General features: G+C 38.4%; 1 protein-coding gene across 1 annotated transcript; it reads right to left on the bottom strand.

The window, feature by feature from the left end:
* Window positions 1-483: 483 nt before the first annotated feature.
* On the bottom strand, window positions 484-22,021 carry LOC143845999 (CDK5RAP3 protein homolog). Its single transcript, XM_077354402.1, has 10 exons — window positions 21,808-22,021; window positions 21,494-21,628; window positions 10,883-10,977; window positions 10,670-10,764; window positions 10,420-10,555; window positions 9,068-9,217; window positions 8,342-8,902; window positions 3,863-4,071; window positions 2,008-2,140; window positions 484-714 (listed from the first exon to the last, which is right to left on the bottom strand). Exons 1-10 carry the CDS (start codon window positions 22,004-22,006, stop codon window positions 583-585), a joined length of 1,845 nt encoding a protein of 614 aa, XP_077210517.1. The 5' UTR covers window positions 22,007-22,021; the 3' UTR covers window positions 484-582.
* Between the last annotated feature and the right edge of the window lie 2,320 nt (window positions 22,022-24,341).

Genomic DNA, 24,341 nt, shown 5'->3' with positions numbered 1-24,341 from the left:
AAACATTTAGATATAGATTTACATTTAAGGGACCGTTTGGATGCCAAGAAGATTTTGATTTGCATTTCTCACATTTGCTGCCCTTTTTGCGTTATGATTTGGATCCGGATCAAATACTTGGATTTCCAAATCAGCTACTGACAGTGAAAAAAATCAGATTTCCAAATATGCTGTGGAAATAAGTTATTGGAAATCCTCAGATGTGGCAGTTTCCTTCACTCTCTTTGCTCCTCAAACCTCTCCCCTCGTATAGGAAGCACCCCCTTCCCTCTGTCTCCCTCAACATGAGCTGGCTGATCTATTCATTTTGTATTCAAAACTCAATTCCAAATCCAAATACAAAATATGAGGTATCCAAACTGGCCCTTAGTTCCCTAACAAATGAGTAGAAGATTTTGTTGGGAAGTTACTTGTAAGGGACTTAATTTACAATAGTATATTATTCTTCATTGAGGAGAAATAAAATGAGTCATGACTGAAGGATTATGGAGACCAATTTTTTGGACATTTTGCATTTAGCTGTATAAAATTTATGTCAACAAAGAAAGTACTATGATTAGTTTCCCTAGTAAGATGTCTACTTTATGCACTAGTGCTGTTACTCAACAATGTATTAATTTCTCCAATAATATTTACGGGCCGACCATCGAACATAGATGACAATGTCTTCTCACACAGCTTCTTCAGCTCCCTGGTTTTTGCTAATGCCACTTCCTGCAATATTAAGAACACTTCTATCAATTTTCAGAATTGAAAAGAAATCATTTGACATTTCATTAGATAAATCATACTATATGAAATATGCCAAATGCAATGTAGAGTCTTACAGGTGTTCGTAAGCTGTTCCTGTTTCCTTTTAGTTTTGTTTTAAAGCTCGTTTATGTTTTGATGCATGCAATTTAACATGTGGGATTATTCCATAACATATGATACAAATAAGGTTATAATATTTGCACCTAATTGGTGGGGAATATCCAAAATGAATGGTACACGTAAAATTGCAAATCTGCAATCTAGTGGGGCAAGAGACAATCCACGTATTTGGTATAAACACTAGGGGTGCGTTTTTATGTAATCCCAAATTGCAATTTGAGTGCAATCTGGGGTTTTTAACATGGCAAATTTGCAACATATAGGATGGGGATTTCAGCAGCAGATGGCATAAATACTAGGGAATACCTTTCCGAATAAGATTAGCAATCTTTTAACAGACTCAGATGCACTCAAATTACAATTGGGTGTAAATAAGAACACACCCTTTAATGAGGTTGCAACTTAATTTACTTGAATGAGGACATTTTGAGAACCCAGGGTAACTACTCAAATAGGACTGAATTTGCATCTAATGGAGACATTTGTGGAATACATGCAAAAATATTAAAACTTAAGTAGGGTAGGTAGCAAATTTTCCATCCAATGGGTTTGGGGCTTCATTAATGGAGGAATTATATAATTCCCGAGCCATGTAAAATATGCTATCATCTGATGGGAAGGACTCTTTGGCAAATGGTCCTTATATGGTGCACCTTACCAAATGAACTGTCTAATTTGCCATAAGGCCCCACTTGTCTATAAATGATATATATTATATATCCATGAAGTATGCTAGACTGAAGGGCCCCCTTGCATAAATGGGGTGAAAGGGCGCCCCCATTGGCCAAAAGACACCATCCCTGCAATTATGGCTGAAAGTCAGAGTAATAAATGCCGATGGTGTTGTTTGGTCAATGAGGCGCGCCCTTTCACCCCATTATGCAAGGGCGCCCCTCAATTTAGAATTCCAATTTATCCATATATAGCATGCATACATTATATACGTGGGTGGTTTGGGTAGTGGGTTTCTAGGAATATAAACTACAATGCATCATGTCCATGGCCAACACCAAGGTATATGTTGTCACAGGGATTTCTGCCTAAATGCACGACCAAGATATATGTTGTCTCAGGGATTTGTGCCTAATTTCTTATAGAAGTCATAACAAAGAAAAGCAACAGATTATGACTCACTTGTTTTGGCCAGGAAGAAGATAATGCATTGTGCAGCTCCATGCGTCTTGCTGATAAATCCTTCAGGCTCTCTTTCAACTTTAGTTCATGGTGCTTCTTTTCCTCCAATGTGGAAACTAGTCTGTCTAGAAATCTGCAATACGATATGAACAGGGTCTTTGGTGTTCAATTCAAAGATGCTAACTCCTATTTTTTTTATTTTTTTTTTAAAAAGTGCCCGTCTTATTGGCGAGCATGACTGTGTCCTATCTCACTTCCACCAATCTGAACTTGTGCTTGTTCACAAACTGGAACAGCTCATACTACCAGCTTTCCTACTTGAATCAAATAGTATAACCAAGTGTGACAAGTAACGACAACTTCTCTTGAAGCAAATTGAAGATGTATGAAGGGTAAAACAGTAAATACAACCAAGGAGGGAAACCACAACATTAAGAACAACAAAGAAGGAAATTTAACTTCTCAACAACAAAGAAGCTTTAAGGATTTACCAAGATCGCACTGAAAATCAAATAGGATTGTAGGATTGAAGCAGGGCCTAATGAAACAGAACCATAAAATCATCCCACGAATTGTAAGGTGGGAAAAATGCATGATTGAAATTGAATCAATATCCTAATATATCCATCAAATTCTAGTCAATTATAGCATGATGTGACATTTCAATATAGTAACAAAACATAAAAGTTACCATTCAAAAAAACATATAATTATACAGACCAATCAGATAAACCTAACACTAAATGATTACGAATAATGAAGTCCTTCGTTTAGTGTTAGTTAATCATAAAGTCATAACATCCAAAAAAATCATAGAGTTCTTAGCATTCCAAAGGAGAATCATAGATTTAAGAGAAATGCTACGCTGAATCATCAACCATGTCATCACATAGTTACCAGATTCACCATCCGCCCTCCGATCCGTGATCCGGGGTCGCACGATCCAAAATGTAGTTCACTAACGACCCGGATCGCCAAAAATGACGAACCGCGGCGACCCGCGGGAGAGAAAGAGAGAGAGAGATGCATATAGACTAGAAGAGAGATGGAGAGAGCTACAAATTTTATATATTTTGGGTTGAATTGGAACTAGAGCTTTATTTTGAAAAAAAAATGTAGGGCATACATGAGGTTTTTTTATTTTTTTATTAAATGGATGTAGTATGGACTATGGAAGGATATTCATATATTCCAACGGGAACTTTCTTTTTGAAAAAATATGTATGACATACACGAGGTTTTTATATTTTTTGTATTAAATGTGTGTAGTGTGTACTATGGAATGACATTCTTGTAAAAATATATGAAATTATATATATACCCTCATCGTACCGCGTACCGGACTACCATCGTACCCCGTACCCGTTCCCGTACCCCGTACCGGAACGAACCGCGTTCCAGGTAACCTTGTGTCATCATGCTCTCACAGTACCATAGTCGGTGCAGGCAGTGTAATCACTAACGGCACCCTGACATGTCAGGTACAAGTCCACTGTTCTTTTTTCCCGGTAAAGAATAAAAGAATCATGGATTTTCATCAGTTCAAAAAATAAAATACAAGAATCATGAATCATTTATCATGGGATTGGATTTGAATTTTATGATTGAATAATAAAGCATGAAATTTTAACAACGCAAATAGAGGCATCACACATTTACTCATCATTGAAGGAAACGGAAAGAGCTTGTTTTGGTAGATAAAAACAAAGATATTAATCCTAACCAATAAATACTCTTAATATTATTCGATTGGTAGAACCTCAGGCAATCTGTCCTCCACAGTTTCTCAAATTGGTGACAAGGACATTCAAAAGAAAATATCAAGTAGTTAACGAGCTACAGTATGAAGCATTACCTTCTGGAGTTAAGAATCATGATCATATCACGTGTTTTTTTGTTTGTAAGCATAGAAATGGCGGAGGACACCTCAGAGAGCATGGTCTGAATTGCATCAGAAGCATACTGCTGCAGCACAAAAGGAGCAACTGCCTGAACCTGATGTTGCAGGGATGAAGTTTCTTCACTACTCATCTCCACCAATCGTTGATTTAGAAATGCTTTGACCTAAACACAAGGCAAATAGTAAGGCAACAATGCTATGCAAATACAATGATGCTTTGGGTTTAAAAGAACAGTTAACATAAACTACATAAAAGACATCCCAAAAGAATCAAATGACCATCTGATTCCAGCTTATCCATAAAACTTGAAAAGGGAATTTGCTTTCAATATTGTCATTTGATGAGTTGCAGATTGGAGTGTCTATATGTGTCAATTTACAGGATCCAGATGTAAACTAAGCAAAGCCAAAGATGAATATGGTCTCCAAAAATGAACTAGGTGATCACTCATAGAGTAACATAAAACTCAAGCATCATTATGTGGAAGACATCCCAAAAGGCTCAAGTAACCATCTCCAGCATATCAGAACAAGTAAACTGTCAAGGAGGAAATGTAGGGGCCGTTTGGATAGTCGGATTTTAGAATCTTGGACTTCCTCAAAATCCTGGATTGGAGACGAGAGGAGGAGGAGACCGTCCATCGTTTTCTGATCTCTCCCTTCTTTCCGTCGAGCGAGAGAGAAGGAGATCACCCCGTGTTCCCAGATTTTAGAAATCTCAGGATGGAGAGATTTCTAAAACCTAGATTTCTTACCTTAAAATCCAGGATAATGGATTGTAAAATCCAGAATTTTACACCGCTTTCAGACTAAAACCTGGATTCTAAAATCCATGTATCCAAACAGCCCCTTAGTTTCAATACTGGGATTGATGTGTTGCAGGTTGGGATGTGTCCACATGATAAATCTAAAGGATCGAGATGTACGTTGATCAAAAGTTCAAAACCAAATACGAAGAACGAAGATCAATTTGGTCATGTGCAAAATTGACAAACTAGACAATCAAATCACATAGGAGATCTTGAGAAAATGAAGAATTTCTTCACCACTCTTTAAAATTTAAGGAACTGGTGCAATGAAGGAGAAAAAAGATACAATAATAGTGTACAATGACTAAAATACACTAATTGAGCCACACAAAGTCTCTGTCTCTAACCAACACCCACCCACCCCCCTCTCAAGATGATATGTTCCTCAGAAGATATTATGCAGTGTAAGTAAAATGACTAAAGAAACACTAATTGAGCCACATGAACTCTCTAACACACCCCCTCGAGCTGATATGTTGCTTGGAACATTTTCAACTTCTCAATCAAGTATAGAAGATGAAGGGTTGAGCCTCTAGCTTAGTGGTTAAGGCTTTCTTCTCCAACCTAGAGGTCCGGGGTTCAATCTAGCTTACCAACCAAAAAAATTATAGAAGATGCTCTGCAGTCAGTCCCGTAGTTGCCAGTGCGGGAAGTAAAAGCAGGAAGCGGGAAGCGAGGGCTCTCGGGAAGGTAAGAAGCGGGAAGAGTCAAGGGTTGGGGAAGCACCAAGGAAGCAAACAAGAAGCGCGGAAATAAAAATTAAAAAAAAATTAGTGACAAATAGAAATAAGTTCCATTCATGAGGTAGTGGTTTCCATTGTAGATAAGGACTTCTTTCCTAAAGAATGATTCTCTAACTACTTAGAATTTCTTGGTTGGAAGTGATTACATCATGTTGGCAGTTTTTGCCCATGGAATCGATTTTTATTTCTGTTATCAATATTCCCATCGGATGATGGTCATTGAATATTCTATTCTTTCTTTATTTCCAAATATGCCAAATCATCGCATATGGGATAAAGCGCCAAAAGGTTTTCACAGATTTACTGAAGGGTCATCCATACCAATTAAGAATGATTTTCTCAATTGAATCTGGAAATACCCATCGCATGTCAAAGCTTCCAGTGAGTGCATTCCATAACTTCCTTGAGACGAATCATATCAAGAACCTCTACGAGGCGAGTCAATCTATCAATTTTGCATTGCTTTAAGCTCCTCCGAAGAGTTATATCCCATTCAATACACTCATCTTCCCTTATCTCATAGTATTCATAAACTCTCAATCCTCGCTAGGTCTTCCTAGAAGGTATAGATCTAGAAATGCAGGACTTAATGTTTGACTCACCTACCCATAAATCTTCTCAAAATGCCCCTCAGCCCACACACACACAAAAATGAAATAAAATAAGAATTCCCCCACATATTTTTCCCCAATAAATTTGTGTCACAAGGCAACCTTTTTTTCACCATACTTCCATAGCCATTTGCCCAAAAGAGCTTTGTTTCTCAGTTTGATGTTACCACATCCTTGTTTTTTTTTATTTGCATACTTTCTTCCACTTAATGAGATGCTTGATTCTCTTGTTTGATTCCTTGCCTGAGTTGCCTACCCATAAGAAGTCAGATTGCAATTTCCCCATTTGGCCGCCACCTTTGAAGGAATAGTGAATAAAGACATGAAATACACTGGTAAATTTGCAAAAGTTGTATTAATTAGTGACTTAGTGTGATTCTACTCCAAATTAAAGATATTTCTTTTTTGAAGCAGCTATTTTTCTTTCCATTCTTTCAATGGCAAGGTCCCAAAGTGATGGAGCTGGTATTCCCACATGGGAGTCTTAGGTATGTTGTGGGAAAACTACCTTGTCTACACCCCACTAGTTTAGCATGACTGTCTATTTCTTTCTCCTCCACATTGATTCCATCTACCATGCTTTTTTCCCAAACCATTTAATCTTCAGCCCCAATACCAACTCAAACCATTTCAGCATCATCGTTAGGTGCTTGACTTCCCGATCTTTGTTATTTAGGACGATGAGGATGTCATCCGTGAATTGAAAGTGAGAGATTGTAGGCGACCTCTTACTAGCTACAAATGCCCCCACCAAATTTATTTCTTCAGCTTTTGTTATTAGAAGCCTAAAGGCCTCCACCGCCATGAAAAATAGGCATAGCAATAATGGGTCCCCTTGCCATATTCCCTTATAACTTCCAAAAAGTAATTGATTATAGGCCCTTTACCTTGTGTGCACTATGAACCAAGCTTAGAGGCCTAAAATCTTTTATCTCAATGTGCCTTCTTTGGTATTAATGTGATATGGATAGCATTCACCTCCTTTCCCAAGCTTCCCCTCTCATGAAAGTCCTTAAAAAAATCCATTAGATCTTCATTAACACCTTCCCAAAATATTTGATAGATAGCCATTGGAAAGACATCCGGCCTGTTTGTTGTATCCCTTCATGCTAAATATTGCTTTCTTGCCTCTTCATCAAAAGCCCTTTCTATCGAATCTTGCATGTCATGGTTCATTTTCTTCCCACCAAGCGTTTTCTTTGGTAACTTGGAAAAGTTATTGATTATGGTATTCTTGATGCATTTCTTGCCTTCCATTGCCTCCTCTCCTTGAACTAAGCAATTGATTGCATTTGTTCTTCACCTCATACTCACCATTTGGTGGGAAAAAATGAGATACTCCTATCTCCTTGGGACAAATTTCCCTTGATTTCTGCCTCACTTATTTCCTTCCTCCGTAAAATATCTTCATATTCAATATTTAGGTTCTTTCTTTCGAAGTCAAATTGAAGGTATGTTTCTTTCATAAGATCTAAGCTTTCAATTTTGCTTAGTACTTTTTTTCTAAACTCAAGCTCATCATCATTTTTTTTTTCATTCCCTTATCTTTTTGCTTAAGATTCTTTAGCTTCATGCAAACTATAAATTCTTACACCCTTAATCTTCATCTCTTTCCATTAGTTTTTAATCTCTTTCTCAAACCTCATAAATTCTAGCCATACTAGATCCTTCTTGGAAGGAGCTCGATCACCTTGCCAATTTATTATTTCCAATAGTAATTCAACCTCATTAGTTACAAGAAAGCAGATTAATAAAGGACTTGTGAGATAAGTTGGATTCAAGTTACCCACCAGCTGGTTGGTCATTGTTGTCATGACAATAGCACCGGACAGACTCCCAAAATCATTCCAATATAGCTCTGCGGCGTTTGAACGAATGATCATATATGGTTATAAAGCTGTTAATTCCACCCGTGATTTTAGGAATTTGACCAGAGAAAAGACATGCTTTCTTTTAACATTTCAAGGTCAAGCAGTCCAAAGCTAAAAACAAATAATAATGGATTGGCTGAACACATAAATCAAATCCGGGAAGTTGCAAGTCCTACCAACATACAATGGCCTCCTAGCTGAATGGAATAGTTATTATGGAAAAGATCAAATGCACTTAACAATAAAAACCCACAAATTCAATGTAATTCAAAAGTTCTTCTCACTGGTGACTTTAATAAACAACACTAAATATTATGATACTAAGAAGCAAATAAGCATAAAGAAGACATGCCGCAAGAAACTGAATTCAATAAAAGTAATATCTTAAATCACCAAATACCTCAAACAAATCATCAAGAATCTTATTCCTATACTCTGTCTCCAAAAGCTGGCTTCTTTTTTCCGCAATATTCTCATTCTTTGCTGATAACTTTGGACTAGAGGAGTGAGTTTCCATTTCTGCATCCGGCAGAACAGCATCTTCAAGCATTTCTACAGGAGGATTTTCAATGCTAATATCCCAGCATATCTCAGAGTTAGAAATCTCTAAGAGAGAGCCGTCTTCTAATTTATTTGACAAATTGGGATCTGTTGGAGAAGTCTGTAAATCTTCATGAGGATTAACAATTTCATAGGGACCCAAACCATCGCCTAACTCATCCATTTGTTCCACAGTTCCAATGTCCCAATCAATATGAGAGTTATCCACAGAAATACCCCAATCGATATTATCAGTTGTAATATCCACATCAGGTAACTGCTTCACAGCCAAGGAGGAAGATGAGTTTAGCTTTAATGGATCCTTTAGATAATCAACGACCTCAAGATCCACAGTGACATTCAAAGATGGGGGGTTATCATAAAGATCCTTCAGATTTGGTAGCACAATGCTCGAAGTTTTCTGCAGTCACCATCAAAAACTATATTTAAAAACATGCCTAAAATTTACAACCTCCACCTGCATGTTGCCAAAGCAAGCAATGTGTTTGGCAGTATGAATGTTTCTATAAGCACAAGCTATCTATATATCTTCAACATTTAAAACTACAACCATTATTAGACCTACCTCTTTCTCTGTATGAGCATCTCTGACAAAGTTCGAGTAATATTCCATAGCCCCTAAAACAGAATCACCGTTTAGGACCTCCAAAATCTTGCCGAATGTGGTGGGAAGAGATTTAGAAGTTTCTAGAAGTTCCAGTTTAACATTTTTCCCCTGAGGAAGCAAATTATTAAGGTTTAGCGGTAATCACACATTAACTAAAGGAAATACCACCAAAATCAAAGTGAACAATTTAACAACCAAAGGTCAATAGGTGCTATATGTCACAAATATCTCTGATGTTTTCAAAATATCATGTTTTTATCGCGACATTTTGATAAAACGACAAAATCCTGAAATAATCCCGAGATTTTAAAAATATATCGATATTTTCATTTTTATCATAGAATATCGTGAAAGTATCACAATAGTATCCCGATATTTTTTACAATATATTTATTTTATATTTTTTCTTAGATTATATATTTGGGAAAACTGTTTCTGAGCTCAAGCGCAGATAGATTATCTGCGCTCGACCTTAAAAACTAGGGAAGCAGGATTCGTACCTGAGGGTGGGGGAATCGGAATCGTGATTCGATTCGATTCTCCGATTCTGGGGAATCCCGAATCGATTCCATCGGAACCCCGATTCCCAATTTTGGGAACCCCGATTCTCAATTTATGGAAACCCCGATTCCCACTTTATAGGAACCCCGATTCCCAGGCGATTCCCTGCGAATCCCAACTCCCCAGCGACTCCCGGCGAATCCCCGACGAATCTCCGTCGACTCTCTGGCAAACCCACGATTCACGCTTCCAACCATCCCAGGAGCCTTCGATTCCCGCTTTCGAATCCTGAATCGAATCCCGCTTTCGATTCCCGCCCTGGCAACCTTGTTAAAAAACATGTGGGCCCACATTTTTTGGATGATCCAAAGCATTCATTTGGATGGTCCAAAGATAGATAGGGTGTGTGCAAAAAATCAGCCTCATAGGATCATCCTAACCCTTCCATTTGTGGAGGTTAAAATGGACAGATTTTTTGTGCACACCCTATCTATGCAAGGCCTTATCAAATGAATGCTTTGGATCATCCAAAAAATGTGGGCCCACATGGTTTTTAAAGGTCGAGCGCAGATAAGCTGTCTGCGCTCGAGCTCAGAAATAGTTTTCCCTATATATTTATATATTTTTAAATAATATATTTTTATTGTTTTTTACGATATAAATCCGAAAAAAATAAAAATAAAAAATTAATCTATCCTACGATTTTTTTTCCTTGCTGAGAAATTCCTGAGAACAATATTTGTGACATCGAATAGGTGCAATAGAATCCCAAATCGGAACATAATCACAATTTATGCCCAAATCCCAACCTGCAATCCTAGTTCTTGACAAGCTTCTGCATATTTGGCTGCTGATAAAGCTGCATGTCTTTTAATATCAGCTTCTTTACGATCAAGTTCTGCTAGTTGTTGTTGAATCTTTTGAACCTGCTTTTTCTGATAGGGACTTCAAATTTCCAGAGTGTCAATCGATAATTATATTCGTGAGATTACATATATGTTTCATACTCTTTAGTTTAGAAACAAAGTCGTGAGCAACAATGTAAGAGGATTGGTTTACATTTCATAGTTGACATTTTGAACCATTATTTGAGCCGCCTCGCCAAGATAAATATAATCCTTCTCAAAAGCTCGCACAATGGACTCCCATTCACCCTGTCAAGATGCCATATACATGAGATTAACAAATCAAAGGAACGGATGATATGAGAAGAGAGTGGGAAAGGATGATGCATGAGTGACCAAAGAACAAGAGTGTCTTCACGGATCTTACAGCAGAACCTGAAAGCCACCCGAAAATATTCCGACTTTCTGGGGTTGATTTCGAGAGAATATCATATACTTTCTTCGCTTCACTATATCCAATCACTGAAAACAATATGGTGGCCATCAGAGAAATGAGCTGCATTGTACTAGATCAGTTAACAAAATGCCAAAATATATTTCACAATGGAATATCATGGTTATGTAACAGCATGATTTGTTAGTCATAATATATAAAATGAAAAGTAGCTAGCACTGGGTTAAAGTAGGAACTTCTGAAATCTCTAGTCATCAGGGTAAAACCTGTAGAAAGGAAACTGAAATTCTAAAAACAAATTGCCTTTGCTGAGAACATATTTTAGATATACATCAAGACAGCTGCCGGGGTAAAATCTTTTTTTTTTTTTTTTTGAATGGTAAAAAATTTCATTAATCAACAAAACGACAGAGATGGTCAATACAAGAAGAAAGAACGAACAGACACACAAGGAAGGAATCACAAAGGAGATAAGAACTCAGATAAGGGTATCTCAAGGGGGGAGAAAGTCGAACAACTCCAGAACATCCTTGGATACCCCCTCCCTAGCTAGCCTATCTGCAACTCCATTCGCAGACCTTCTAGCATGCTGAACAGAGATCAAAGAGTCTCCCACCCGATCATGAATCTCATCAAAGAATAGTGCAAACGTTAATGGATAAGTATGAGATCCCCTAAGCCATCTAATGACGTTGAGAGTCTCCTTCCACCATTACTTTATCCATGGATTCCTTCTCCAATAACGTTATGCCCTGATGCACCGCTCGCACTTCCGCCCCACTAGAATCTATGACTCCAATGAGACCCACGAAGGCCCATCTCACTGAGCCCATTTCATCTCTTAGTACTCCCCCAATCCTTGCCGGCCCTGGGTTCCTCGAACTAGAATCGTCAAAATTGAGCTTCACTAGGCGTGGGGCTGGAGGTTTCCATTACTGCAATATCATGGACCTCTCCTCTGAATTAAAACAAATCTCCTTCCACCCCTTCCTCAAGTCAGCTATAGATACGAATCTGAAGCTGGGAAGGATCTTCACAAGATCGATATAGCAATCACTTTGGAGTAAAGGGAGGAAGAATTCTTTCCTTTTCCTTTGAAAACTAGAGCATTTCTCTCTTTCCAAAGAACCCAAATAGTTGCTAAGAGAGATACATCCCATAGAATCTTTCCTTTCTTCTTCCAAGGAACCAACAACCAACACTCCAATACGTCAATGTTGTTATGCCCTGATGCACCGCTCGCACTTCCGCCCCACTAGAATCTATGACTCCAATGAGACCCACGAAGGCCCATCTCACTGACCCCATTTCATCTCTTAGTACTCCCCCAATCCTTGCCGGCCCTGGGTTCCTCGAACTAGAATCGTCAAAATTGAGCTTCACTAGGCCTGGGGCGGGAGGTTTCCATTACTGCAATATCATGGACCTCTCCGCTGAATTAAAACAAATCTCCTTCCACCCCTTCCTCAAGTCAGCTATAGATACGAATCTGAAGCTGGGAAGGATCTTCACAAGATCGATATAGCAATCACTTTGGAGTAAAGGGAGGAAGAATTCTTTCCTTTTCCTTTGAAAACTCGAGCATTTCTCTCTTTCCAAAGAACCCAAATAGTTGCTGAGAGAGATACATCCCATAGAATCTTTCCTTTCTTCTTCCAAGGAACCAACAACCAACACTCCAATAGGTCAATGTTGTAATGTTCCCTTTCAGGAACATTGATCGAGTGTTGTGGATCGAATGGCAATAAAGGGATTGGGGGGGCGTATGGAGGCCCTTTTATGTGTTTGGGTATCATCCGTGGAGCAGGATCGAGAAGAGTTGCCCCACTTGTGGGGACTTTGGAGTGGGGGTCCCTCTTTAGGGAATGGGACCAAGGGACCATCTAGCAGCCAAAAATGATATCAACACCCTCTCTTTTGTACTATTTCTCCTTGGGACAAAATTGAAATGAGCACCCTCGCTTTTGAGTGCGAGATAGTCATACTTTTGGACTGTTTTGCCTTCGGGTGGAACTGATATGAGCACCCCCTTTTCTTAATATAAGTCCTTCACTTAGAATGAGAGAGCCATGCTTGATTACCCTATCCATGTATTGAAGATAATTTGGCTAGTGCAGCCGACCATGGTAGTGAGATAGTGGATCTCCTACATTGTGAAGGTGCAGTGAGCACTCCTCTATCCATCCAATTCTTGGCACAAGATGCAATGAGCATCCTTAACTCCTTCCGCCATCCATTCAAAGAGCAGTGCGCCCTTGGATCCGACAACCAACATCTTCTTCCCACATTTTTTTGTGTTGTGGTGTTGTATTTATGGTGTATAAAATGGAGATTGATGTCATGTGTGGTATGTGTATGTAATGCCACCATGTTTGATGAGACTTTAAGGACCTTCATTTAGTTTGAAGAAAAGGGCCATTACAGTCTTCATTTAGGTTGAAGAAAAGGGCCAATACACAATGAGTTTGGCCGGGAATACCCAGGATAATCAAAATCTACCCAATAAGCTACTCCACACCTCCCTTGCCAATATGCAGTGTACCAACTACCACCTTCGAGAGTGTTCATGGAGTCACCCCTCGCCAGCCCATTGACCTTGTACCATTACCACCTAATACTTGTCCATCTGAGTCAGTCGATTCCTTCACCCAGCACTAGCTGGTAAAAGTCATAGGATTGCTATGAGTAATGTTTATGTTCAACCAACTGCTGATGTACATCGTAAGAACCTTAAATTTAATGAATGGGACTATGTAATGGTTCGTGTACGTCGTGAGCACTATCCTTGTCACTCATTCAAAAAGTTACATGCTAGAGCCATTGGACCTTTTCGTATCTTCGTAAGTACGGTTCTAACGCATATTTAATAGACTTACCTACTAATATGAATAGTAGACTCGTCTTCAATATAAAAGATCTTATCCTATATCAAGGTACCATCTATGTTATAAATTCCGTTCCGTTCCGTTCCGGCCGGAATGGACCGGAATTCCGGTTCCGGGCCGAAATCCAGAACGGAACGGCCATATATTCCATTCTGGTCGGAATTCCGGTCCATTCCGGTCGTTCCATCTGGAATTTCACCGGAATCCGGAATTCCGGACGGAACAGGCGGAATGTGTTGTTTCGTCCGGAATTCCCCAAATCCTTTTTTTTTTCTTCTCTTCATGTTCCTTCTTCCTGTTTCTGCTCCCTGGTTCTCTCTTCTTCTTCCTTATATTTACATGTAAAGTCATTTAAGTAAGGAAAATGATATGGAGACCGAGAATAGGACCTAACAGGGGACCTACAATGAGTATGCCACATGTTGAAAAAAAAAAAAAAAAAAACTTACTTTTTCAGATTTTCCTAAAATGAAGGGTTTGCTCACGTCACTTGTGATGTTGTGGCGTGAATCAATTTGATGGGTCCCCTTCTAGGTCCTATTCTCGGTTTCCGTAGCATTACTCTTTAAGTAAATTTACTTAAGATTTACATGTAATAAGGGAATACCCCCCATCTGGATCTACTAAAAATAGTTTCAAGACCCAAATCTAAAAGGATAAAAAGTCAACTTTCCAGTTCTAGTAAAAAATTCAAAAAAAAATGGGTCGGGTCAAAATCCTTACTTCCAAACGATGGGGTATTTTTCTAATTTTAAAAATTCATAAAATCTATCATGTCTAAACATTATTAAATCCCAAAAGTCCGGTAAAAAAAGTCTCATAATTTGGTCTCTAAAAATTTTTCATCTTGTCAGGCATTGGTCAACGCACCGGTCAACACACTGGTCAACATGTTGATCAACACAGGCATTTCAGCTGATAGTGATTTTCCTTTAAGTAAATGTTGGATCTTCTACATATTTTGTTCAATTAATTGTTTCTTCTATTTTTCTCACAATTTCTGATTTTTTTTCATATTTTTAACTATTAAAAAAAAAATCCCTCATCGTAACGGAACGAAACGCCGAACGAAACGGACGAAACACCAAAACGTTACATTTCGGTAGCCAAAACGAAACGGCGAACGAAACGGAATTCATAACTTAGGGTACCATCAAGCCTCCTACTATGCCGACGAATGTTTCTACAGGTCACACTGTCAGCTCTTCTGGTCCAGCCCAGTGCATGTGGTTCCGCCGGTTCCTAGTGCCTCCTACCAACCAGATCAATGTTGTACTTGCTGATGAGATCGTTACGTACCAGGTTAGATTTCAGTGCTATCTTGTCAGGTGGCATCGTCAACCAGATTCCCACGCTATTTCTCTTACAGAGGAGGAGTTTCGTCATTTAGACCCCGGCATCTTGGAGCAGTACCACACTCTTCACTCTCCGGATGAGAGTTCTTTTCAGCAGGGGGAGTATGGGAATCATAGACATCTATTGTGGACTTATTCTAGGCGGAGCCGCACTCGCCGGGGGGAGGGGGGGGTCATAGGGATATTTTTGATATTTTTATTGTTTTATGTTGGGGATTATTTGGCATTTTTTAGTCTTTTATTATTGGAAGTTGCCTATATATAGGTTGATGTGTGATTTTTTCACTAGTTTTGATGGTTAATTGATTGATTATTGATTTGAGTTCACCTTCTCCTCCCAATTTCTTCCCTTCTACTTCTACTTCTTCTCTTCTTCTTTTCTCTCTTCCTAGCCTGGACCAATTGTACTCTTTTCTCCGTTGATTTCTATTTGAGGCAGCACTATATTATGCTATCCTTGTCTTCTACTGAGGTATGCGCTTGATTTTATTTTGGGCTTGGATTTAAGTTTGAAATTTGTTTGCTAGTAAAATATGCACGTGCACCACACGTGCCACTAAGGTATTTTACAATTTGTTTATTTCAATATTTATTAATGAATTAGTATAACTTTTTAAAAATATTGTTCAATATTACTACGTAATTATTGTTAATTTCAGAAGAAATTTTATATTAGAATAATCAAAGAAATGGCAACATGATCAATTAGTAGAAGAAACAGGGAAAAAAATTCTTTGAAAGAACAAATAAACTTCTCTGATTTATTGGAGGAAGAAATAAATGTTGTGGGGTGGCATGGATCGAATGTTTGCCTGAAACTGAGTTTTTCCAGAGGCTCCCTTCAATTCAGCATTCTTCTTGAAAGAAAGGGGATATTTTTTTGCAAGGAGGAGAGAGTGTTTGAGAGACAGAGAGATAAGACTGTAAACGTATCATATACATATCACAAACCTAAGCAAATCTGCATCAAGTTTCGAATCTATAAAAAATCAAATCATAATGATAGTTCCAGCAGAACCTAATTCTATCATTTCAGCAACCTATCAACATGCAATTCTCCAATTGCCAACTTCCACCACCGAACAAGATCTCACTATCTAGCAGTTTCTAAGAACCAAAGAACAAAAAGCATGATAAAAATCTCCAAACCCTATTTCAAAACATCAGCAGAACACGCACAACTCTTCCCGAAGCTTTTGATCCATCGGAGAGACTGGGCTCTTAGTAACAATTTTACCTACTAAGATTGATAAGAATAAAATGTAAATCAATTTAGAATAGATATTATACAGTCTATTCAGATTTTCTTTTGAAAACCATAGGCACCTGATCAGGATTTCCGACTGAGAAATAAAAAAATATACAGAAATAAGAATTCCCACAAATAACATAGCAAATGGCAGGGACATTGCAGCAGTGAAATGGCGAAAGTACCCTAGACAAATCCGACTTAGTGAAATGGCAGGAACATTGCAGCATTGAAGGCAAGGGCCCCGTGGGATGCACGGGCCGACAAAGAATTGTACAGACCACATCATAGGTTGATCCAAACCGTCCATGTGATGGAACACAACATAAATAGGTTGTGCCTGTAAAATCATTTCCATAGGCTGATCCTAGCCCTCCAAGCTATAGAGGTTTCCATAATTGTTGTCCTCTTAAGGTGCCCGGAATTCGTCAATATTTTTACAGGTGTCCTGCATTCGTAATATCAAACTTTCCGTAATTTGACCCTCACATAGTGAATAAGGAAAAGTAGTTTTTTCGTCATCGTTAGGGGTGTAACTCGGGTCGGGTTGATGCCAACCCAAGGAACCCATTTTTCCAACCCAACCCGGTGTCCAACCCGGCTGGGTTCAACCCAACCCAACCTGATTTCCAATTCGGGCTGGGTTGGGTCGGGTTGACCCAATTTGATATGGTACCAATTGTTGACCACCTCAACTCAAGCCGGGTTGTTTTGGATTTTGGGAACCAATAGTGAGTCACCAATAATCAATTTTTAACTCACAATCGGTTCTCAAAATCCAAAACAAACAGGGACTAACAATTAACAAAGGGAAATGTTATCCGCAATACTATATTTTGATGATCACAGTCCTCACTTGATTAAAGTACGGTATGGCCCGCACCACAGGATTATCCAAACCCTCCATTGTGGACTGTGGAGACTATTTCAATGTTGAAAAAGAAAAACACATATACAGAACTTCTTCAGATGGAACCCAAATTCGGGTTTCGGGTCGGGTCGGGTTGCCCGACAACCCAACCCGACCCAACCCGATTTCCAATTCGGGTTGATTTTTCCCAACCCAACCCAACCCGATTTGCGAAAAATCTTAACCCGACCCAACCCAAATTCGGGTTGAACCCGACCCGTGTGGGAATATCCAAGAACATCGATGGTTTCAAATTATATATAGTGCTAATGTCCTCACTGCCATATTTTATAATGACACTACTCACCGTATTTTGATGATCGCACTCCTCACTTTGTTAAAATGTACGGTATGGCCCGTACCATAGGATGATCCAAACCGTCCATTAGATGGGCCACTGCCTAAATAGGTTGTGCCCTAAAAATAATTTCCATAGGTTGATCCTAACCCTCCGATCTATAGAGGGTTATAGGTTGATCCAAACCGTCCATGTGATGGAACACAACATCAATCGGTTGTGCCCGTAAAATCATTTCCATAGGCTGATCGTAGCCCCCCAATCGATAGAGGTTTCCATAATTGTTGTTCCTCTTCAGGTGCTCGGCATCCGTCAATATTTTGTAACTTGTCCCGAATGCGTCATATAACGTAGTTTTTTCGTCATTGTCATATGTCTATACCTCTTTTTGGTAGCTTTTTTTCATAATTGTCATAGACAGGTACCATATGTCCGTACTTTTCGTATGCAATTGACGATTGTACCCTCAAATCATTTCTCATTCCGAGAAACTTCTAGCATCAAAATGACTTAAATGCCCCCAGCTAATAGGATACAGTAGGAAGTTTTTCTACAAGAAGGGCATGGAATTATCATATGTAATTATTTTTTGGGAACAATCAATTTATACTGTGGCCCATTAAATGGACGGTTTGGATCATCCTATGATACAAGCCGTACGATTCTTTTGAAAAATACTTGATTGTACGGACTTACACCATAGGTTATATGCCAAAAATCATTTCCATAGGATGATCCCAACACAGTTGCGGGGTTTCCAAATTATGTCATTTATCTATAGATTGTAGGGATGCGATCATCATTTCGGAATGATCAAATGGACGGTTGGATCATCCTATGGTGTAGGCGGTAAAATATTCACTCCAATTTTTGATAGGTAAGTTGGGGTTTTGAGGGGACCCCTACCGGCTTATTAAAAAATAATTCACTACATGGGCTTACACCATATATATACAAGAATTTTGTGACAAAGCTTGCAAACCAAAAACATATTTCTTACATTCCCTATTTTAAAAAAAGTACTGTATAACTTACACCATAAGATGATCCAAACCGTCCAATTAATGGGCTACATCGTAAATAGGATGTTCCCACAAAACACATTTCCATGCGATGATCCTAGCCATGCAGTCTATAGGGGAACGGCATATTTAGGAAACATTTATTGATTGGAGTGTTGTAATTATCCTATGGAAATGAATTTTGGCACACAACCTACTTACATTGTGGCCCATCAAATGGACGGTTTGGATCATCCTAAGATGTAAGCCATACAGTGCCTTTTGAAGAACAATACTCACTGTAAGGACTTACACTATATATAAAAACTCTCATAATTACATCATTTCCCTCTAAATCATGGGGAAACGGGTCAAACTGGCCGGGTCAAAGTGACGCGAGAAATTTTACGGGTCATTGGGCTTGGACCCGCACCCGGCCCGCGGGTCAACCAGTTTTTTGACGTATGTTTTTAAGATTTTTTTTATAGGGATATGCTAGCCACCTTCGCCAAGCGTACTTTTCTGCTTGTTCGCCCATCCTTTGCTGCGAAGTACGGTTTGTGCAAAGGTGGCTAGCAATAAATAATAATCATGCGCGGGTACTAAGTTTTAAATGAAAAATTACGGGAAAATGGAAGCAAAGCAGAAAAATTACGAAAAAAATACCGAACGAGGGTACTAAAATATGACAATTACAGCCAAAACTACAAATAAAATTGAAAAATTATGACAATTACGAACAAAAAAGCCAAAAAGGAGACAGCTGGCTTCTTTTTTTTAACTCTTGTGGAAGGGCATATGAGAAGCGGAAATGACGAAAAAGAAGTAGTGAAAAAGGACATACTTGGGAGTTTCATGGAAATTAAGGCGGGACGCATACGGAAATAGCAGGAAAGACGCAGACGATTTTTCAGGGGATTTTCCCTTTTAGTAGTAAAGGATTCTATTTCGGCTACACAAGAGTTTTATAAGTACAACTCTTTATCTGAGGACAGTCAGACACCTAGGTGGTGACTCTCCCTCTAAGTTCCTTTAAGCTAAACTTCAAGGGGTCTATCTATGGGAACCATGGTCTGGTTGGTCTAAAAGGTATCATTTGGGATAATGATTTTTTTTTTCTTGGAATGGTAGCAGATTCACTCAAAAAGAAAAGGGAAGACCAAGGTGGTCAACCGAATTACAAAGGAAATGCAATGGAAGAAACAAACAAGATACAAAGAAAAGGAAGAAAAAGATCTGGGAGGTAGGAAATCAAACATCTCCAACCCATGTTTCCCCACACCATCCCTGGCCAGCCTGTCTGCCACACTGTTCAATCGAATCACATCATTTGGGATCATGATGTGATGACAAAAAATAGCCTGTTCTGGGCATGCAAGGATCACTTACTCTAACATGGCAGAGATCTAGAGCCTTTAGATCTGAGGGTTGAAGTTTAGGCCCCTCTCCTTCTTGAGCCCTTGATCAATGAAAGAAATCCTCAGAAAGTAATCCAGTGGTTGAAGGATCTAAGTAGAGTCCCATGGTGATTCCTTGATATCATCAACGATGTTATATATTGTTTGTTTGTGATAGATATTTTGCTTCTTGTTCTTGATCTTGATTTTCTACTCTTTCCACTGGTTGTCATGGATTCACATCAGTTTTCAAGTACGAGCTGATGGAAATGTTGCTTCCTTGTTGTTGCAAGGGGAATAATAAGGAAAATGAAGTTGACAGAGATGGTGGTGGCTTATTGGTAGTTGGTAGCGTTCAAGCCATTCTAGATGTAAAATGTACTGCGAGGATTGTCATTTCAGAAAATTACTGTGTTTTTTTACAACGTATCAGGAAACTATGTACTCATACAAATGGGTATCTAGAAATTCTATCTTGCTCAATGTTCATGAATCTTTTTTCCCCTTAATTTTTAGAAGTCTGTTTTTTTCCGCTTCCTTTGAAGCAAGTTCGATTAAATGTTATTGAAAGCTTTATTTTCAAACCCCGCTCTTATATGTTCTCTTTTACATCTAAAACCAATTCTCAAATCTCCAAGTCACTGAGAAAAAGCATAACCAACTCATGGTGGAGCATTCCATTTAGATAACTGAAAGCACATTAACCAAAACACCAAAATCTAGCAGACCATTAATGAACCTCCCGTGCATTCTTAAAATCGAATTTCAGAAGAAATTTACTCAACACATAGGGTTAGAAAGATTACAAAAAAAAAAATATATATATATATATATATATATATATATATATATATATATACATATGAGAGAACAGTTCCTACACACATGTGTAGATAAGTTATCTACACACTAGCTTAAAATACAGTGGGGGCCACATTATTTGGGTGATCCAAACCATTCATTTTTAAGGCCCTCACATAGATAGGGTGTCCACAAAAAATCAGATCCATAGGATCATCCTAACCATTCGAACTGTGGAGGCAAAAAATGGACTAATTTGTGAAGGTTTAAAGACATCCATTTTACCTCCACAAATCGTAGGGTTGGGATGATCCTATGGATCTGATTTTTTGTAGACACCCTATCTATGTGAGGGCCTTTAAAATGGATGGCTTGGATCACCCAAACAATGTGGGCCCCCATTGTATTTTAAGCTAGTGTGTAGAGAACTCTCTACACATATGTGTAGGAACCGTTCTCTCTCTCTCTCTCTCTCTCTCTCTCTCTCTCTCTCTATATATATATATATATATATATATATATATATATATATATGCAGCAACATTGAAAATCACACAATTCCACTTAGAAATGTTGGCCTCTTTTAAATGATCCGATCGATCAACCCAAATTCAATAAACCATCAAAAAGAGAACAATTAAAATAACTAAATCAGTACAAGATAATTTTGGGAAAAAAAAAATATTACCTTCGGAATCTAGGGTTTGGAAAAACGGATCCAAATCCTTGGGCAACGATGAAAAAGCAGACGAAATCCGAGCTCTCACGGAGTTCAGACGCTTGCGCCAATCTGACGGGATCTTTTTCCGATCCACAAGCCATTCTTCAAATTCGTTCGAGAAAAATGATTAATAAAGAACGAAAAAAAAAAAGATTTCCCCAATCAGTTGTCTGCAATCAGTTGTTTTATTCAGACAACTGATTGGGGAAATATTCAGACAATCGATTGGGGAAAAAAAAAGAGAAATTGGATCGATGATGGAAAAAGTGAAGAATTTTCACCTCCAAGACGAGAAAAAGTAATATCGATCGGAAGGTTCCGAATATCCACCGGATCATGCATTTTGTTTCCGGTGAGCTTTCCCCGTGGTAATACGAAAACTAGGGCAATCAGAAATTCGTAACAGGCAACAGGGACTGTGTTTGGATGTAGGGAAAAATTTTCCCAGAATTTTGTTCCCGTGAAAATTGAATTTTCCATTGTTTGGTAAACACATTTTCCATGGATTCTGGTTTACAGAATGGAAAAACTTTTCATGGAAAATATTATTTTCATTTTGCATAATATTATTTGCCCTACATCCATCCCCCTCTCCCTACGCGAGGTGCTGTTAGGATTAGAAAAACTATTTCAGTGAAATTTACTTTTCTTGGTAATTTTCTAGTGTTCGGTCAAAATCACCCGAAAATGGACTGTTTGGATCATCCTATTGTGTAGGGCGTAAAATATTCAGTACATTTTTTTCTTTTTTGATAGGTAAGTTCGGCTTTTGCGAGGACCCCTACCAGCGTATTAAAAAATACTTCCCTACATGGGCTTACACCATATATATTCTAACAAGAATTTTGTGACAAAGCCTGCAAACCAAAAATATATTTCTTACACTCCCTATTAAAAAAAACAGTACTGTATAACTTACACCATATGGTGATCCAAACCGTCCAATTGATGGGCCACATCGTAGATAAGGTGTTCCCAAAAAACACATTTCCATGCGATGATCCTAGCCCTGCAGTCTATAGAGGAACGACATATTTAGGAAACATTTATTGGTTGGAGGGTTGTAATTATCCTATGGAAATGAATTTTGGCACACAACCTACTTACATTGTGGCCCATGAAATGGATGGTTTGGACCATCCTAGGATGTAAGCCATACAACACTTTTGCAAAAAAAATACTCACTATCAAGACTTACAGTATATAAAAACTCTCATAATCATATCATTTCCCTCTAAATCATGGGGAAACGGGTCAAACGGGCTAGGTCAAAATCACCCGGAAATTTTATGGGTCATTGGGCTAGGACCTGCACCCGAGCAGTGCAGGCCGGGTTGACCCGCGGGTCAACCAAAATTTATACTCACTATCAGGACATACACTATATAAAAACTCTGATAATCACATCATTTCCCTCTAAATCATGGGGAAACTGGTCAAACGGGCCAGGTCAAAATCACCCGAAAAATTTTATGGGTCATTGGGCTAGGACCTGCACCCGGCCCTTGCGGGTCAACCGGAATTTTGACCTTTTTTTTAAGATAAAATTCATTTTATAGAGATTTGCTAGCCACCTTCGCCGAGGCCCATCTTTGCTGCAAAGATTGGCAGAAGTACGATGTGTGCAAAGGTGGCTAGCAATACATAATAGCAATAAATAACAATCATGCTGTTACAAAGTTTTAAATGAAAAATTACGGGAAAATTGAAGCAAAGTAGCAAAATTACGAGAAAAAAAAATATCGAAAGAGTGTAATAAAATATGACAATTACGGGAAAAAGTACAAAGAATTTTATAAAATTATGACAATTACGGGCAAAAGAGGCATAAAAAGAGACACATGGCGTCTTTTTTTAACTCATGTGCAAGGGCATATGAGAAGCGAAAATGACCAAAAAGAAGTAGTGAAAAAGGACATACTTGGAACTTTGACGGAAATTAAGGCGGGACGAAAAATATAGGATTCTCACTTTTAGTATAGTAAGGATTTTAGAGAGATTTTCAATTTAGTTAATTCTAGAAAAGTTAGAAACGAAAATTTTTCCTAAAATTTCTTATTTTATTCCGTCCCTATTTAATATTTTAGAGAGATTTTCAATTTATTTAAGAGGAAACTGTTGGTGAGCTTAAGCTCACCAAACTTATGGTGAGCTAGCTTGCCCAATCACATGGGGGCCCACTTTGTTAGGATGATCCAAACCATTCATTTGAAAGTCCCTTACATAGATGGGGGGTGTACCAAAAATCAACTCCATAGGATCATCCTAACCCCTCCATTTGTGGAGGACAAAAATGGGGCAGATTTGTGTCTGTCCATTTTTGTCCTCCACAAATGGAGGGGTTAGGATGATCCTATGGAGCTGATTTTTTGTACACCCCCCATCTATGTAAGGGACTTTCAAATGAATGGTTTGGATCATCCTAACAAAGTGGGCTCCCATGTGATTGGGCAAGCTAGCTCACCATAAGTTTGGTGAGCTTAAGCTCACCAACAGTTTCCTCTTTATTTAATTACTAAAATGATTTTTTTGTTGAAGGATTTTCGAAGAGAATATTGGAAGAGATAATATTTTGCTTATTTCCTAGTTTTTTTTTTCTGAAAATAATGGAAGGGAAATCAAAAAACGCTAAAACAGATTAAATGGGTTGGGGGGTAAATTTCTCATATTAGAATTTTTAATGAAGAAAATTGACGTAGGTGAGTTTTAGGGTCCTTTTAGCAAATATTTTCTAAAAGTAGGACTAATAAGATAATATGCTTTTCTCAGGGACTAATAAGCAATTATTTTTCCATGTAGGGACTAATCAGGAAAA

This window comes from Tasmannia lanceolata, unplaced genomic scaffold (genome assembly GCF_043159265.1).
Source record: "Tasmannia lanceolata isolate RefF3 unplaced genomic scaffold, GAP_Taslan_0.1 ptg000015l, whole genome shotgun sequence".
NCBI classification, from domain to species: Eukaryota; Viridiplantae; Streptophyta; class Magnoliopsida; order Canellales; family Winteraceae; genus Tasmannia; species Tasmannia lanceolata.
This window is presented reverse-complemented; position numbering and strand designations above follow the sequence as displayed.